Below are 16,525 nucleotides of genomic sequence, written 5' to 3'. Positions count from 1 at the left end.
ATGACAGCTCTCCCTGCCTTATCAGCGATTGGTTATGCCCGTGTATGACCCGCCCCTAGAGTTTACCTCTCTTCGCTGATTGGCTATTAATGATACTTCCGTGAAAGTGAAGACCCGAAATGAACCAATAAGACGAGCAACACAGCTTGCGTGATAGAACGCGATGTGGTTCACAGAGTCGATTCTTTCGAACTGTTGTTCAATGAATCGATTCTGCAATTTATCTTTATTTTCGTACAGAAGGAGAGGGGCACTACCGGTCAAGCATGGGCTACTTTATTATCTTACGTCTTAGAAAACATCGACGTTCAGGGAATTAATCGCTAATTCTAATCACTAGTGGAATCAGACCCGTCTCTCTAAACGCAGGGCTATATGGTAGCTAGTTGAATTGATAACAAAAAGAGAAGCCAACTAAAGGCTAAATGGTGAAATTGTAACTTGGGCATATTAAAAGAGTATTCTTTAGCTAGTTAACTTTACAGTGCAATGAACTGAATTAACGTTTTTCAGTTTAACTCGGTTCGAGGTATTTACTAAAGAGCAGTGGTTCAAACGAACGAATCGCTCAGGAGTCGGGCATCGCTAAGTGCACGGTCATCCACCAAGTCACGTATAGCAATGGTACACAGAGCAGTGGACTCAACCACATCGGTCCGAGATGGCTACATTAATGGAGAGGTTGACTTTCCTTCAGAAAGTAGGTATCAGTATGGCATGTTCATATGGGAAACCCGCTGATATTTTCCATTTGAATTTTGCTCTGAAGTGTTTATAGTGTGTTTAGCCGCAGCTAACTGGCTAGCTAGCTATAGCAAACTCCCAGGGATGAATCATAAACATATTAGCTAGCTAGCAGAGCTGGGAAATCCAGGATTTGCCACCTTTGCACACTAGCCTGACAACATTCACATTATTTCGATTTTTCATTTTTCATTTTGTTTAATCCCCTGAAAAGCCTGGTTTTCATCGTTCGTATGCAGGCTGTAAACTCCTGCCTCTCCCTGGCTGCTGTTTAGGTGCCGACCCTTATGAAGGCAACTGCAGATGACGAAGCGCCCTGCCCCGGCTACCTCTTTGAAGACATCAGCAGTATCCGTTTTCCAGCACTGTGACACTGTTGGCTGTAAATTACAATAACTGTAACCTGTAATAATTGGTGTCCGCCGAAGTCCTTAATTTACATAAAATCCCAGAAATCTCACAAGAATCTGTGGGCTGCTGCCAGTGTCTACTTGAGTATCTCCTGGAGCGTTTGCAGGTGGAGTCCTGTCACGTGAAACTGAAGGTGAGACAAACTGGAGGTCCTCCCTCCACACAACATATCGATTTGTATTGGGAAGGAGAAAAGAGGAGTCCATTGGTTGTTCTGATCTTTGGTTTATGACTCCTTCATCTCTGTTCAAGGTTCTGAAGATCCTCCTGCATCTATGTGGCCACGGTCCTACTCACTTTCTCACAGAGCTGAGGAGAAATGCTACATTTATCCAGGAAGTAACTGGTAAGAAGCTTTCACATGCATCTAACCACGTAGCATCAGGGGAAAAAACGAAATCTAATATAATAATAATGATGATGATAGTACATCTAGCATCTGTCAGCATAGGAACTGACTCTGTTCTTCAAGTTTTGATATACTCTTTGTCTAAAATAAACATTTTGGCATTATGTAGTCCGAGATGTATCACACAGCTGTTCACTTAACCAGCTAAACCAGTATAAAAGTTAACTCCCCACATAACACCAAAATGATTTAAATGGAGCATAAAAGCAAATCTTAAAGCAGAATGTGAACTGTACCATTGTGTGTCTCTCAGTTTACAGTGGTCCACCAGACCCCATTCATGGCAATGCTCCCTTTCAAAAAGTCCGGGTCTCAGCGCAGGTGAGATATGAGCTCTGTCTCTGCGAGGACGTCAATCCTGAAACGTCTTTTTCTTTCCTTATACTGCAAAGTGTGTGTGTGAAATGAGATTGTCCCTTTATAGGAACTGGCCAGTATGCTGTTTAATGATACGTTGTCTGCGAACTCTGGGCTCTCTCCATGCAAAGCTGCAACTTCAAGCCTGGGTAAGGGTGTGCTCCTGACATGTGTATGTTTGTTTTCAAAAGGGTGTTGATGTGACGACCCATGATGAAAAAGGCTGTGAATGGCCCTGTGTTGTCCAGTGTATGTGCATGTGTATTTGTTCTTGCACGTCCCTCATCACTCTCACCTGACACTTTATTTACTGATGATAATTTGGGTAAAGGGCAGCTTTAACTTACACATTTATTTTATAGTCAAACAATACAGACATAATGCATAGCATTTGCTAAATATTAACAACAGGATAGTGAGTTTAAGGGTAGGGATGTCTTTGAGTTGTTTCTTTATTTAAGCACTGACTATTTCATCTGCATCAGATAAAAATCTGTGCTTTATTCTGTAATTTTATTCTGTTTGGCAGGAATGGGATCTGAATCTCTCCGGCCAGGAATGCAGGGATTTGGAAACAGCCCTGGAAGGAAACCATCCAGTAAGAGAGTAATCTTCTTCATTTTCAGAAATCACACGCTGTGATTTTACAGCAGCTGTATGATGCCTTCATTTATTTATATATATATATATATATATATATATATATATATATATATATATATATATATATATATATAATATGTATATGTATGTGTGTCTCTATGCTTTCTTTTCCCAAGACAGAGCAACTCTTTTGGATAAGATTCAGAAAGCTGCAGAGGTTGTTGCAAGTGCTGTCCTACCACCAACAGAGCAGCCTGGTATTCGCTTGTATGACAACCACTATCGGGCAGTGGTGGCGCCCTCTGCTGCTGTGGAGGTAGCAGTGCCAGCATGTGCTTACAGTGTGCCCGCTCACAGCCACAAAGGTAAGCCGCCGCCACCACCACTCCCCTCACACAAAACCACTCTTCACCTAAGCTATGAATTATTTAATATTGGAAAACTGTGTGACCTGATGGGGAGCCCTTATGGACTTTGTTAAAGATCTCTGATCTGCTTTTTACTCTTAATTCTCTTCACTTCTGTTTACAATAATAATAATAATAATAATAATAATAATAATGGTCATCACCATCCCTTCTCCTTTGTCTAGTCTCTCACAGGTGTCCAGGGCAGGCAGGTGGAGGTTGGGAGGAGACTGGCAGTGGGCACGGCTCTTCTCACAACTCTTCCCTTGAGATTGAGCCTCTCAGCCACACTTCCAGGGGGGACAGCAGCAAATCTGGTGAAACAGGCAGTCACTCAGGGGCCAGTCGAGAGAGTGGAGACTTGGCAGAACGGTAATGTCCCGGATTAGACTGCTTGGATTGCTTTTTTTGTTTGTTTGTTTGTTTTTTAACCCACTTTATGGTTCAGTAAAAACAAGGCCTTTGTGACAGTTGTCTGATCAAACAGCTGATTTTCAGAAAGCGAGACTGTTGGTCATTGAGACATTGTTTAAATCCAGAAGTTGTAATCATACATGTAGTTATTTATAGCATATTTTGAATTAATATTGTGCCTACAATGTTCATGGTTACAACCTAGTATGAGCTTTATTTATTTTATAATGCAAATATGAGCTTGCATATGGATCCTCATTAACCAGTAGTAATGTTAGCAATTTTGGGTAAAGCATTTCGTTAACCCTCTTTAATTGGTCCTTTCTCTACTTAAGAGATGAAATACTGAACACCAGTCTCTAAAATAAAAATATAAACCATACACGCTCTGGCTCTTCTTTCTCAGTGTGGAAGCCATGCAGTTGGGAGACTGTGGCCAGGAGATGGCACTAATAAGCAGCCTTACCAGTGGTTCCAAAATCTTCCTATCCAGAGATGAAAGCCAGCATTTCATCAAAGAGTAAGCATTTGTGGTAAAAACAGTTCTATAAAGTAAAAGAAAATTGCATATACTGTGTGGACAAAAGTATTGGGACACCTGCTCATGTATAATTTCTTCTGAGAAAAAAAAAGTAGTGAGGTCGGGATGTGGGATGATCGTACCAAAGGTATTGGATGGAGCACCACCATTCTAGAAAACATTCTAGAGACTTTATATCCCTCTAGCCCACATCAGGATTTAGGCATGGTGCCAACAGGTTTATGTTTATCTGATCCAGAGAGTCATATTCTATTTCCAATACTCTACAAGGACTAGACAAGCAGTGTGTTAATTTGCACATCTGTTTTAGCAATAGGTACTTAAAAGTAGCAGAATTCATTTATTAGAAAGGTTGTCCACAAACATTTGGACATGTAATGTAGATTTGGTTCATATTTTATTTAGCATTGTAACTTACTAAATTATAAAATTAGCATTAATAGTCAGTAACGCCACTGTTTCTCTCTTTCCAGGTGTTCTACTTTAAACTGTGAGGTTGTGGTAGAACTTCTCTCTCACAAATTGAAGGACACAGCACAGACTGTCCAAATGGTACACTTCTTTATTTGCTGTACTGTGGCTTGGTTTGTCCATATTAGCGGCCGTTTGAAGAATCAACTGTTAAAACAGGTTATATCTCCTCTCCACAGAGAGCACTATGCGGCCTGGCCTGCCTCATGTCTACAGATCTCCTCTCTTTGGACCTGATCTTCTGTGTCACACATAAGCGCCTAGCCCAGCTGAGTGAGGGAGCAGCAGGACCTGTAGCGAACAAATCAACTAAGGTTCAATATATGCAAATGTGTTTTTGTGTCTTGGGTTACAGCTGATTACAGCCAAGACATAAGTGTATGCATTGTTTAATTCATTTTGTCTCTCTCTGTAGCTCCTCAGGCAGTTTGAAGCTTTATTGGGCACCCCAACAACCGTGACCAAGATCTGTCCAGAGGCATCCAGCCCCTCTGTCTCAGAGCAGCCATTAAATCCTGCCCTTGTCAGTCCACTTCTCCCAACACCACTGGATGTTGAAGCACCATCTAGCATGTCATCCACACATTGCCCACAGACGTCCTTTGTACCTGGTCTGGAGCAAGAACAGACTAATGCTGTTGCTGAAAAATCTGCTCATGGAGCACAGGTAGAGGAGACAGTAGAGGAACAGCAGACTGTTAATGAGGATGAGGACAGATACACAGAGCCCCCTAGACACCATCCTACCCTGTCGCTGTTCAGTGGCATGGAGTTGGTAAACAGAGGAAAGCCTGTGTGTCTGGTTGAGCCTGTTCCTGTGGAGCCAGGTGTCCAAACAGGGGCAGAAGGCTACACAGGCATGGTTGTGGAGAAAAGCTCAGAAAGAACTGCACACTCTTCTTTATCTACTAGCAGTGAACTTCAGCATAGCAGTGAACAAATGTCCGCCTTCTCCTTTGTTAACCTCTGACCTTCCATTGCCTTCTGACCTGAGACTATCGTGCTACAGGGTGTAGTATTATTTAATGACCTAAACTAACTAAACCGTCTGAACCGTTCTTTATTCTCAGCTATTGTCCCCTAACTAATTCTGAAAAATGATAAACAAACCTGCAATATGCAATTTTTTAGGAGGTATACCTGAGGCGTTGGTGCTTGGAGGTACAAAACTTCAAACACTTAATGTACTCTTTGTAGGTATCCAAATGCTGCTAGTGGTTTACAACCAGGGACTGTGCTTGACGGTAACAAAATAACAATGCTGTTTTTGGGCCACGAGTGGTCTAGTAGAATGAGATGCTGTCACTATGACCAGAGCATCTATAGTTGGCAGCTGGGCCCAGAGAGAGCACAACTGGCCTAGCTCTCTCCAGGGTAGGTAGGTAGCACTTTATCCCCCCCAACCCGGTGTAATGCTGGCCGGCACTGGCGCCTACTTGTCGATGCATCAGAGCCAGGTACACATCGCTTTTCTCAGAGCGCGTTGGTTGCTTGGTGTCGTCGCATTGGCAGCAGTTCAGAAAAGGAAGTGCCGGCTGGCTGTGCACGTGTTGGATGAGGCGTGTTGGGAACATTGCATGCGGTAGGGGGAGAATATGTATGGATTGGGTTATTGATGATCCAAATTGTGGAGGAAATGGGTAAAAATTAATACTAAAGCTTAATAAAAATGTGCTTTAAATTGTCAGCAGAATTTTATGTGCATTGAACAATTGACTTTTTTTTATTTGTTATAATTTTAAAGGTTTATTTAAAGAACAGTCATATTTTAAAAAGGGAAAAACTGTATCATTTCACTGCCTGAGGTTTCTAATCTGCATTCTGATGTGATCTTGCTCCTGAAATATGGTGCAGTGCATGTGGTTGAACGGTTTTTAAAGCCTCATGTGTGCTGGGAGTTCTCCCTAATTAGCACAGGTGTAGTTCCCAAATGAAATCACTCTGAACAGTTCAGATCTCTAAATTATCCATATTAGTTAAGCATGCAAAAAAATGGTTTAAAATATGTTTATAGTCTTTTGTGCAGTTATACACAACAATTCACTGTCTAATCTCTGTGTATGTTGATCATGAACAAACTGAATTCAAAAAAGATCGGTGCCTCAGGACTACTATAAGCATTAGGTTTGGATTTTGCACTACAGAGTTGTTGCTCAAAAGCACCTGTGTCTTCCAGTCTTACATGGACAAATAATACAAGCATTGCCACCTTATGCTGATATTTACAAAGCCCCTAAAACAGGGGTGAGCAGGTTTGCTCCTGGAGGGCCAGATTCCTGATTTAACTTGCATGTTATTTGCCACGTTTAGTAGGTTAGGGCAGGAAAATCAGGAAACTGTGTTGTACTATGGACCCTGTTGCCCACCCGTGCCCTAAAGTATCATGATAGAAAATTAATATTTAGAGACAAAATTATTTAATACTTTTTATAAATAATTCCATCAATTTAACAAACCATGCCCTCAGTTGAACAGTTCATTCTGTCAACTTGAGTGATGAGTTGTTCTCTTAAATTAACAATCCATTCCCTATAATAAATCCCTCGATTTAACAGTGTTAATCTTCACATCATTTTCTTTAATATTTGGTTCCTTTAGTTGAATATATACTGTTCCTTCACTTTAGAGTGCTTTAGTTAAATCTGTGAGTATTATTTTCTACTATGATACTTTAGGGGCTCTGTAGACATCAAAGCTCTCAGTCAAGATGCATACTTTTGCCTCAGAAACGGAGAAGTCTTTGCATCATTTAGTTGACTGTGTTATAATGGTGTATTGACAAAAGACGTGACAATAAATGCAGGTTTCAACAGTAATTTCCCCAGTAATAATCCATGGCTCCCATTTCTGTGTTTTACACATGGATAAAACAAACAAAGACTACTAGGAAAAAAAACTTTTATTTTGAATATTGTTAGAGGACAATTTCATAAAATAACAATGATCCAAAATGTAAATATGCTAGCTATATGTTATGTACAATTCTACATAAAAAACATGAAAGTGATTGTAATGATTATCATCGAAAGCTGATAGTCGTTCACATGGACAAAACCACAGTGTTCCAGAATAGTGCACGACAAATAAAGGGCCAAATCTGTGCCCTTTATATACAAGCACAAAACCTTACACAAATTTCACCTGGATGCTTGATTATGGTCAAAAACATGTTACTCGCGCTGTTACCTTGTTGAACGTAAGAGGAGACTGGTTTGGTCAGAATTTGCAAGAGTTCTCTTAATTATTTGCTATGAAGAAAGTCATTTTCAAATGAACTCAGGTAAAACACACAAAATGCATATATTACACCAAGAAACGGCAATGTATAAGTGGCTGAAGCCTCATATACTTGCACAAGTAAAGCCACTAAAACCATCCCACACTGACCGATGGTGTTATTGGAGATCCCGGGTGCTAAGTTAAGAAGGCTAATTTTAGGGCTGAGCATTTCCATGGTCTGTTCCTAGGAGATTTATCATATATACATGGAACCCAATGACCCAAGTGCATTCATTGAGGCTCTTCAAGTTATTTCATGTGTCAAAAATTTAACTGAGCACCTCATCTGAAAACTTCACTTAGCTTTCACTGTGCAAAATGTGGATCAAAGGTAGTTTATTAATCCCCACACAAAAAGAGTACTTTTCACCAGACCTGAGTCTAACATATTGTCACGGTCATGCAAAAACCTTGTATCTCCATTTTTCCATGTGACTCTGAAGGTTTGCCTTTACATTGTGTCTAATGTTTATGATAACTGGACCAATACAAATGTTAAAATATGACAGCCATAGAAAATTAAGAAGCTTTTTGTCAGCTCCTGTAAAAGTTACCATGTTGGAGATTCTATGTTTTTGTGCAACAACAGATTTTAAGATGTTCATAACCCATTAATCACACTGCACTACATTTACAGAGTAGTGTCAGTTTGCATTCAAATGTTGGGGTACAGTGATATAGGCTGTATTAAGCAACTGACAGTTTATGACTAGAAATCTAAACCAGATACTTGTTTCACACAGGTTTGTACTATAGCTAACAACTTACCACCAGCTTGGCTTCATGGCACATATGAATGACATCCTAAAGCCTGAGTTGCTAATATGTGAGATATAATTGAGCTCCAAACGCTTCTTGAATGATTCAAAACACCAGAAGAAATCATGGCAGCACAATTATCCTTCAGATTTTCTGTGAACAGACTACAGCAGACAAAAGTTATTGTGGAGTTATTCAGCACTCTTTTACAGCAGTGATTCCCAATAATGATCCTGGAATACCCTATGCCATGTGCATTAAGTATTTTCTCTGTATCGAACACACCCGATGCAACTAATCAGTTAATTAAGAAGCCCTTCCTGAGTTGAAGTGGGTGCATTACAGCAGGGCAAAAATGTACAGAGCAGGGTGTACTCCTGATCTAAGCTCAGGAACCTGTGTTCTACAAAAAGACTGTAGGAATACTCACATGTGCTTGGGTACACTTGACTACATACTCCCAGAGGTCCTTAGTACAAAGAGTAAAAACACATCACTTCTCCATGCACATCCACTTCGCACTCTGCTCATTGATCATTGGGGCACCACCTACAAAGACCACTTAATGCAATCCTCTCTTCATTGTATTGATTAACATGTAGCACCATGTATATGTGCCTGGGATACAATTACATAATATTACATGTACATAAGATAAGTGCCATTTGAGGTTTCATTCTGTACTGTAGCACCCAAGTGGAGATCATGATGAACATGAGAACAACAAAACTCCACACATTTTTATGAAAATGGGAAAAGTGCTAGTGGACTTTAAAGTAATTGAACCAAATGGCTAGTGAAGAGAGAACCTCATGTTGTTCCAGGGCTGGAGATATACAGTGACCAATGATTCCCCTCCTGAGAGGTTCCCAATGCACTGCCCTTTTTGCCCCTGGGTGTTAGGTGTTAAGAGAGCCGGTGGTGGTCATGTTGGCCCTGGCTGGCCACGGGTTTGCAGGCTACTGAAGTGGGCCTCTCTAAGGATACGGTTGATATGACAATAAGAATCACTTTCATTCAAGGAGAAGGCAGGCTCTTCAAACAAGTGATGAGAACTACTGCTGGAGCTGCAGGAATCCTTTAGGATGCATTTTTCCTTTTGGTCTGTGGTCTGGTTGATGGAACTGGGTCCTGCCAGCCTCTCTGGAGTGCTAATGCCACTGCTATCACTGCTGGAAGACTGGTGTACAGAGCAAAAACAAATGAAGTCTTTCATATCTCTGAGCAAAGGCTGTCTATAGTATCTTACATACAACACACATGTGTGCGTGTTAAGTTGCTGAATATGCGATTTGCATCCTCACCTCAGAATCCCAAACATCACGGCCCAGTTCAGGGAAGAAAGGCTGGCTTGCCAACCTCTTAGCCTGGGGCAGAATTTGCACGTCATCGGCATCACAGGTGTGACGTCGTTTTCTGTTGAGATGAGAGGTCATTTTCAATGGTCAATCAGCTCAGTTAGCACAATCTTACCTAAATAGTTGAAATTCAGCATGGTAGGCCGTGTTATTGTGGATGTAGCTGGGCTAAGCATATTCTTCAGCTTTTTATGCCTTTTAAGCATTTTATGGATCAAACATATAGGACATTTTTGCTGTGTGGTGCTTTGGTATGAATAAGTGCTATGTGCTATGTTCATTCAATCAGCTAAAAAGCAATGCAGGGTAGCTAATGGTCATTAATTATTGTTCCCTGTAGGATTATGACTCAGCTAGCTATTTCAGCATGTTATCATCCACCTAACGACACGAGCTGTCCATAATTTACACCCCGACACAGTTAAAAACAAGACTCGTTAGTGTCTTGTTTAACAAATCAAGCATTGCAAATGGTCAAGCCTAACACTCAGCTCACTGACTGACCATCTAAAAATAGCCAGCTGAGAGCTCTTCGCCGCGTTCACACATCATGCACAGTGCTAGTGTAACATGTGGTAGATACCTGATAACGCAGACCTCCACAGCAAAGAAAATACTCAACATATTTCATATGAAATGTGGGATTCAAAAAAATATTAGTGAGAAATCCTACCTGCTTTCTGTCAGCATCGGAAAGCTGTGCATTTTGCAGGCAGGCAGTGGGGTGGGAGTCGGTGTGCTCACACTCTACGTCTTCAAGCGAAACCGGCAGCTTTACTCAGTTAGAGATCTAACCACACACAGACATTCAGCATTACACCAAACACCCTACGTAAACGTCTTAACTACACCGACACTGATGCTGGATACTGGACAAGTCAATAATCGTGCTTTCAAGTTTTACACAAACAGACCATTTCTAAAATAGAAGCTGTCTATTTTATATCAGTTAGTTTCAGGAGTGTTCAATGTAGATAGCTATGTTATATATGCTGAACAGATGGTCACAGAGCTACTGACACTTCAGAGACACAGCTAGCAGCTAGCTAGCACTACTACTAACGTCCAGTGGTCGTCGTTAGCCACACACAACGTATATATCTACATAGCTAGCTAACCAGCTAGCCCTAACGCCGTCGCCTTTACCCAACGTTTCGTCCGAAGTCTAATGCACAGCAGTTTGACCTATTTCAACAACACATCCAGTGCTAAAAATGCAACTAATGATCCAAATGACTAATTCAGGAACCCAGTTAGCTGGCCGGCTAACTTAAGACAGTTCCGTGCGGTAGTTTCTCCAGGCAGCCCGTTGCCCGGCGGTTGTCCCACACTTGCTTTTCATACTCCAAAATACATTTAACGGACAAAACAAACACTCCCACAGCAACGGACCCTTTAAAAAAGGTAATAGCTACCACTCAATTGACCGACTCGGACACAAAGGGCTTGGCGACTCCTGACAGCCTTCATTTTCTCCACATTAGACAGCACTTAGTTAGTTAGCAGGCGCTGCGGCGGCGACGGCTGCTGCTGCTGCTGCTGTTTACGTGACGTTTCCGTCGTTTCAGCTGAGATAGCAAATGACGTAACGAGATTAGACGCAGTTATTACTTTATAAACGTCATGTGCTTTTAGTTACAGCATGCTCTTATATAGGAATCTGGGCATTTTTAGATAGCATAGTAAATTTTTTTAAAGCAGAAACTTTTAACTATCGCATTTATGCGCAGGCACTGTCCGTACAACCAAACGGGCCTTTCAACTGTCTCTGGAGAAAAACCCCTCACATGCGAGGAGTTCAGCTGCGTCGCATCGCACTGAAGATTATGATGTTATTTTTAAGTTACGGCTGTATGAATGTCCTCATTTTCATTTGTCTTTGGCAAATGCATGAAAGTGCCAACTAACGGCGTTTTTTTTTGTTTTTTTTGCAGACGACTAATTCAAGATGAGCTTAGGTGAGTAATGCCCCAAAGTGTAGTGCGACCTGTTCCCAGGGGTCATATTAGGAGTATTTAACTTTAGAGTTCAGTAGCGTTCAGTACATCCCACAGAGCAGTTTCTGTAAGACTCTCTTACCCTAATATCCCAACTTAAAGTTATTCAACGGAAAGTTTTACATAGGCTTAATCCATCTAATATATCACATAACAAATTACTTAATATACCAATGAATTGTTCTTTCTGCTTGGATCAACACAAGCCTTTACAAACATTATTAACATATTTTGTAACTGTGATTTTGTTTTTATGTCTGAGAAAAGAGATTACTTGTTTTTCTAGATTTTAACAAGCTTATTATTATGATTTCATGATTTGATTTTATATAATACAGATTGTACAAATTTGGACGAGGGTACTGTCTTAGACACATATTCACACATTCATAAAATGCAAACCCCAGATTACAGAAAGCTGAAAGCTGTATTTGCTTCTAAATCTTGGTTTACCATTTGATCTGCCACGAGATGTGTTTGCCATCTTATCTGCTAATAGGTATTTGAAAAAACTACCCCTGAGGACCCCAAGCAAATGTATATTTTTGTGTTTTCTCCTAAGGCTGGGCGATATGATGATTGTTTTACATTTAACAATTAACATTTTTTTACAATACACGATATTAATCACGATACAAGTGATCATAGACTAAATACATCAGTAGTGACAGTGACTGTTAAAAACTACTATTCAGATACTCTTCCGTACTGAGTACAGTGATTTTTACTCAACATCTGCTGCTCATCATCTAATTAAACCAGTTTAAATACACTGTCTGCAATGAAATCCGGAGCTAATCAGTGTTTATTAAGCACTAACAGTATCCTCAATATGCCTAAAAAAACATATTGTGTATCACAATAACAAAATGTATCACTAAATGATAAAATATCGTCATATCGCCCAGCTCTGCTTTCTCCTCAACAGCCGGACAGGATTTCAGCTGGTTGACTCTGTGTTGCCTGTTGTTTGAAAACTTTTGTTTGAGATTGAAAAAAAAACCCCAGACATGTTAATTAAACAGTAATAATTACGTTTCTATTTTTATTCTTATAATCTTAAGTGTAAATTCCATGTTCCAGTATCATGACCTTATTACAAAATATTAGCTTCACAGAACATGCTTTTATAAAATTGTAGTTTGGTATGGAATATGAAATTTACTGCTGGAAAATGCAGTGGCAGTTTCTCATTTTCTTTTCTGTGAAGCTTTTCCTTTCTTCAAATCCTCTCACACAGAACCATGCCCATTCTGTGGAAAACCGTTCAAAAGGCTGAGATCTCACCTTCCTCACTGCAAAATGTCCCCTGTTTCCAAGACCACCAAAAACAATAAAGCTCCTCCAGAATTACCCATGACTAATCCTAAAGACACAACTCGGAAATATCAGAAGAATAAAGCAAACATCTCTGACAAGAAGCTGAATGACCCTTCTTTCTCAAAATCTCAAGGGAAATCTAGCATGAAAGCTGGAAAGGTACATGTGGATGAAGTCACTGTGGCCAAAGTCCCATCAGCAGAAAGAAGTGATATAGACACTGTGAAACCCAGAAGCAAGTGGCTTGCAAAAAGAGAACAAGAGATGGTGAAACAAACTACACCTCAGAAGGAGCTGAATAACTGCTTAATATCACAAACATCAAAAGACCAAGTCAAAGGACCACCTCAAATAGTGAAAAGTGTCCAAGGCCAAAACCAAAAGAAACCTAAAGGGACCACTTTGACCTCACTAGTGACCACCGCCAAGTTTGACATAAGTGTTCCTGACATTTTGCAAGTTCCATGGACTTCAGGCTCTCAAGCTGAGCGAAGCATGCCAACACATAAAGGAAATGCTAATGTCTTTGAGGAGACACAACATAGCCCAAAGGCTTTGAGCATAGATCTAACTTTGGTTTCAAAAATAAGAGAGCAGGCAGATTTCAATTTCTTTCAAACCAAGACCTGTGTGTGGGACCACATTAAACATGGACTTTATGACCGGAGATTAGGTAGTGTGCTTGCATTACACCCCACTGGACCAACACGAGAAGTGTGTATTTCTACATGTGGAAATGGTTCAGTTTCTGTGCACAAACCTCACACAGTGAATAACCAGACTGCTGATACACAGACACCCTCTGCAGCTTTGTTTGCACTTGGCCAAACCTCAGTCCGAAAGTCTGCTGAGCACTTCAACGCTACTTCAACGTTACAAAGCAAGAGTGCCATGGAATGGCCACCGGAGATGGCAGCAGGTTATGATAGAACACTGGTCTCCTCACCTCTATCAGGAATCTCCTCTAATGAAGGTTTAAAGACAATGCATCAGTCATCAAGGCTTCCTCCTCAGTGTCCAGGTAATATATAATTGCAAACTAACTTTATCCTACCATTATGACTCAACCAAATCTCAGCGTCTCTAACTGAGGTCAAAGTCAGCCGTAGCTTTTTTCTTTCTTTTTTTTTTATATTGTATTGTTGGTAGTTTGATTACTAAGGGCGTTTAGTCTGGTTAAATTGGACTCTGGTTCGTTTTCATCCTTGATACGTTTAGTTTGGGTAGGTCAGATGCAGACCAAAACAACTTTACCAAGTCCCTTGAGAAAACCCTTGTGCTACTTTGTCAAAGCATGCTACCATAGTGTATATTTATAGGTCAAGTGCCTAAATAATCCAGTTGTCTGGGGTGTTTTGATACTCTCAGCAGATATTGAGGATAGCGTAAATCATTTTATCAGTGTAAACACAAGGTAATTGAGTTGCTAAGAAATAATTGTTTTCATTTTTTATTTTAATCTCAAGTTCCACTTTTGTAACACTAAATTAAATATTAACAGTAAGCTCAGACTGTATGATGCACTTGAGAAAAGCAGAATTATTCTGAAAAACTGAAATTGGGGGTCCGTGCATGTGCAAAACAAACTCTGGAGCAAAAAAAACATCCCTCAGTTAAAGAAGAAAAACAACATATCACTACTTTTTTTTTACTCTTTTTTCTTTATGATTTAGTTTTTTAGTTTTAGCCATTTTGTACTTGTACATTTGTATTTGTTTAATGCATACTGTGATCACAAATCATAGAAATTCTCATATATCTGTACAGGTCCTGAGACAGTTCAGAGACTAGGAGATGTAAGACTCTGTGAACTTTCTGCCTGGCTTCGCACTCGGACACCAAAATCACCCAGAGAGGCAGTGACTATGTTGAACAGAGGTCTTCTTCTAGTTCACGTGTATATTAACTTATGGAAAAATATCCTTTCATATTAAATGTTAAGGGACAAACGTTTGTGTGTATATATATACATGTCATCTTTAACTTAAAAATAAAGAACATTTTGGGAATCAGGGCATCTTTTACTGTCCTAGGTATTCACAGTAACATATTTTGACCAGGGGTGCCCAAACTTTTGCATGCAGCTGTAAGCTCCTTGGACAAAAAAATACTATGTATATTTAATCTCTGAAACTTGGTTGTGTCCCCCAAGTAACATCAATCCTGATAAGAAAAGATCACACAAGTCTCTTGAGATACTTCCTGTTCATTTTCCCAATCTTCAAAACACTTCACAACTGACATTCCCACATTCCTGGATGACGTCTGCAGGGTACATAGGATTCAGATTCAAAGTTTCCACATGATTAAATCCTAAGACACTTTGACTGACCATCAGAATCACTATAATTCAGTCCTAATTCTGAATTTGGAATAACGGGTGAAATGCCAAACTCTTAACTGAAATGTGCACCTGAACAGACTGATGTGGTCATTAACGCAAGGGAACACATTACCAAATATCAGAAGATACTGTCAAATGATGCATGTAACTGTTTTTTGTACAGTGTTGTAGTATCTAGTATTTTCTATGCGCATGCTATGTTAAAAGTCTGTATTCTTTTGTCTTTGGTGTTGTCAGGTTGGCAGTGGTATTACAGGAAGTACATTGATGTGCAGAAGGGAGGAATTGGTGGGATTGCGATGCTGATTGCTGGTTACTGTGCTCTAAGTTACATATGGTCTTACCCCCATCTCAGTAAGTTTATAGATAGTCTCTACACGGACTGCTTTCCAAGAACATAGGCTGCTTATAAGGAGTATAATTTGTAATCTGTTATTTTTCAGAAAAGGAGCGCTGGAGGAAATATCACTAGAACATAAGGAGGACATGATTATTTCAGTATTACGTATTTCAACCACACTGCCCTCAGGGTATTGTTTTTGTATTGGCCATTTATTTGCAACAACTATTTTCATGTTCAATGAACTTTAAAATGAAGTTTTATACTTTGAATCCATGAATTGTGTCTGTACGTTTGTGTAAACTGTAGCAGAAACCAAAGAACTAAAATAAATTTATTGTAAATAAGATTTTCTTTTGGCTTGTGTTACTTCATGAGTCTGATCCATGACATTTTTGTGGCTACATGCCAGTATTTACTTTAAGTTTAGACATTGCAGTACAATCTGGTAATAGGACTTTTCTTCATTAAAGTTATTTGTACATTTGCTTGAGTAAGAGTTTTTATTAACCAGTGACCTGATATTGGCCTCTCTTAAAACTGATGATGAAACCTAAATCTAAGATTATGCAGAAATAAATCAGGACATAAGTTACTACTGTATTCCAAATGAATTTAATATTGATTTATCTTTGCTGTAGTGAACAAAAAGAGAGTAATCAAGAGCTGACCATATATTTCAATTTGACATAAACATGGTATAACCAAAATAATAAAAATAACTTCCTTTTTGTTTCATTTTTACATTCTTTTCTTTACAAAAATTATAAA

At 39.7% G+C, this 16,525-nt stretch overlaps 3 protein-coding genes across 6 annotated transcripts; 2 read left to right on the top strand and 1 right to left on the bottom strand.

Annotated features, from left to right (window-relative positions):
- The first annotated feature begins 245 nt into the window (after nt 1–245).
- On the top strand, nt 246–6,044 carry tepsin (TEPSIN adaptor related protein complex 4 accessory protein). The gene is made up of 13 exons (XM_072667780.1): nt 246–700; nt 1,020–1,092; nt 1,197–1,288; nt 1,408–1,501; nt 1,818–1,885; nt 1,989–2,070; nt 2,451–2,519; nt 2,701–2,889; nt 3,117–3,303; nt 3,752–3,865; nt 4,360–4,438; nt 4,537–4,671; nt 4,773–6,044. The coding sequence occupies exons 1-13, from the start codon at nt 662–664 to the stop codon at nt 5,325–5,327; spliced, it is 1,776 nt and encodes a 591-aa protein (XP_072523881.1). The 5' UTR covers nt 246–661; the 3' UTR covers nt 5,328–6,044.
- A 1,194-nt stretch (nt 6,045–7,238) lies between these two features.
- Nucleotides 7,239–14,080, bottom strand: LOC140544307 (protein VCF1). 2 transcript variants are annotated; one of them, XM_072667785.1, is made up of 4 exons: nt 14,017–14,080; nt 10,427–10,543; nt 9,700–9,811; nt 7,239–9,575 (listed from the first exon to the last, which is right to left on the bottom strand). In XM_072667785.1, the coding sequence occupies exons 2-4, from the start codon at nt 10,456–10,458 to the stop codon at nt 9,321–9,323; spliced, it is 399 nt and encodes a 132-aa protein (XP_072523886.1). In that variant the 5' UTR covers nt 10,459–10,543; nt 14,017–14,080; the 3' UTR covers nt 7,239–9,320. The 2 variants fall into 2 exon arrangements, with proteins under 2 accessions (XP_072523886.1, XP_072523885.1); XM_072667784.1 differs by lacking the exon at nt 14,017–14,080 and adding an exon at nt 11,169–11,459.
- Nucleotides 11,539–16,446, top strand: LOC140544305 (uncharacterized). Of its 3 annotated transcripts, XM_072667781.1 has the most exons (5): nt 11,539–11,711; nt 12,991–14,091; nt 14,838–14,948; nt 15,652–15,768; nt 15,858–16,446. In XM_072667781.1, the coding sequence occupies exons 1-5, from the start codon at nt 11,702–11,704 to the stop codon at nt 15,884–15,886; spliced, it is 1,368 nt and encodes a 455-aa protein (XP_072523882.1). In that variant the 5' UTR covers nt 11,539–11,701; the 3' UTR covers nt 15,887–16,446. The 3 variants fall into 3 exon arrangements, 2 of the variants coding, with proteins under 2 accessions (XP_072523882.1, XP_072523883.1); XR_011978236.1 differs by lacking the exon at nt 15,858–16,446 and having other exon boundaries at nt 14,838–15,342; nt 15,652–15,737; XM_072667782.1 differs by lacking the exon at nt 15,858–16,446 and having other exon boundaries at nt 14,838–14,967; nt 15,652–15,762.
- Nucleotides 16,447–16,525: the final 79 nt, after the last annotated feature.

Source organism: Salminus brasiliensis, chromosome 22 (assembly GCF_030463535.1).
Source record: "Salminus brasiliensis chromosome 22, fSalBra1.hap2, whole genome shotgun sequence".
In the NCBI taxonomy this organism is placed as follows: Eukaryota; Metazoa; Chordata; class Actinopteri; order Characiformes; family Bryconidae; genus Salminus; species Salminus brasiliensis.
The sequence above is the reverse complement of the archived record's forward strand: the minus strand, read 5'-3'. Positions and strand labels throughout refer to the sequence as shown.

Excerpts from the sequence above, each read along its gene's own strand:
- LOC140544307 (XM_072667785.1), bottom strand. The coding sequence starts at position 10,458 with ATGCACAGCTTTCCGATGCTGACAGAAAGCAG. Across the intron at positions 9,812-10,426 it reads CCGATGCTGACAGAAAGCAG|AAAACGACGTCACACCTGTG; the intron begins GTAGGATTTCTC and ends TCATCTCAACAG. Across the intron at positions 9,576-9,699 it reads GTGATGTTTGGGATTCTGAG|TCTTCCAGCAGTGATAGCAG; the intron begins GTGAGGATGCAA and ends TCTGTACACCAG.
- LOC140544305 (XM_072667781.1), top strand. Across the intron at positions 14,092-14,837 it reads GCTTCCTCCTCAGTGTCCAG|GTCCTGAGACAGTTCAGAGA; the intron begins GTAATATATAAT and ends ATATCTGTACAG. Across the intron at positions 14,949-15,651 it reads AGTGACTATGTTGAACAGAG|GTTGGCAGTGGTATTACAGG; the intron begins GTCTTCTTCTAG and ends TGGTGTTGTCAG.
- tepsin (XM_072667780.1), top strand. The coding sequence starts at position 662 with ATGGCTACATTAATGGAGAGGTTGACTTTCCTTCAGAAA. Across the intron at positions 3,866-4,359 it reads AGCCAGCATTTCATCAAAGA|GTGTTCTACTTTAAACTGTG; the intron begins GTAAGCATTTGT and ends CTCTCTTTCCAG. Across the intron at positions 4,439-4,536 it reads CAGCACAGACTGTCCAAATG|AGAGCACTATGCGGCCTGGC; the intron begins GTACACTTCTTT and ends TCCTCTCCACAG.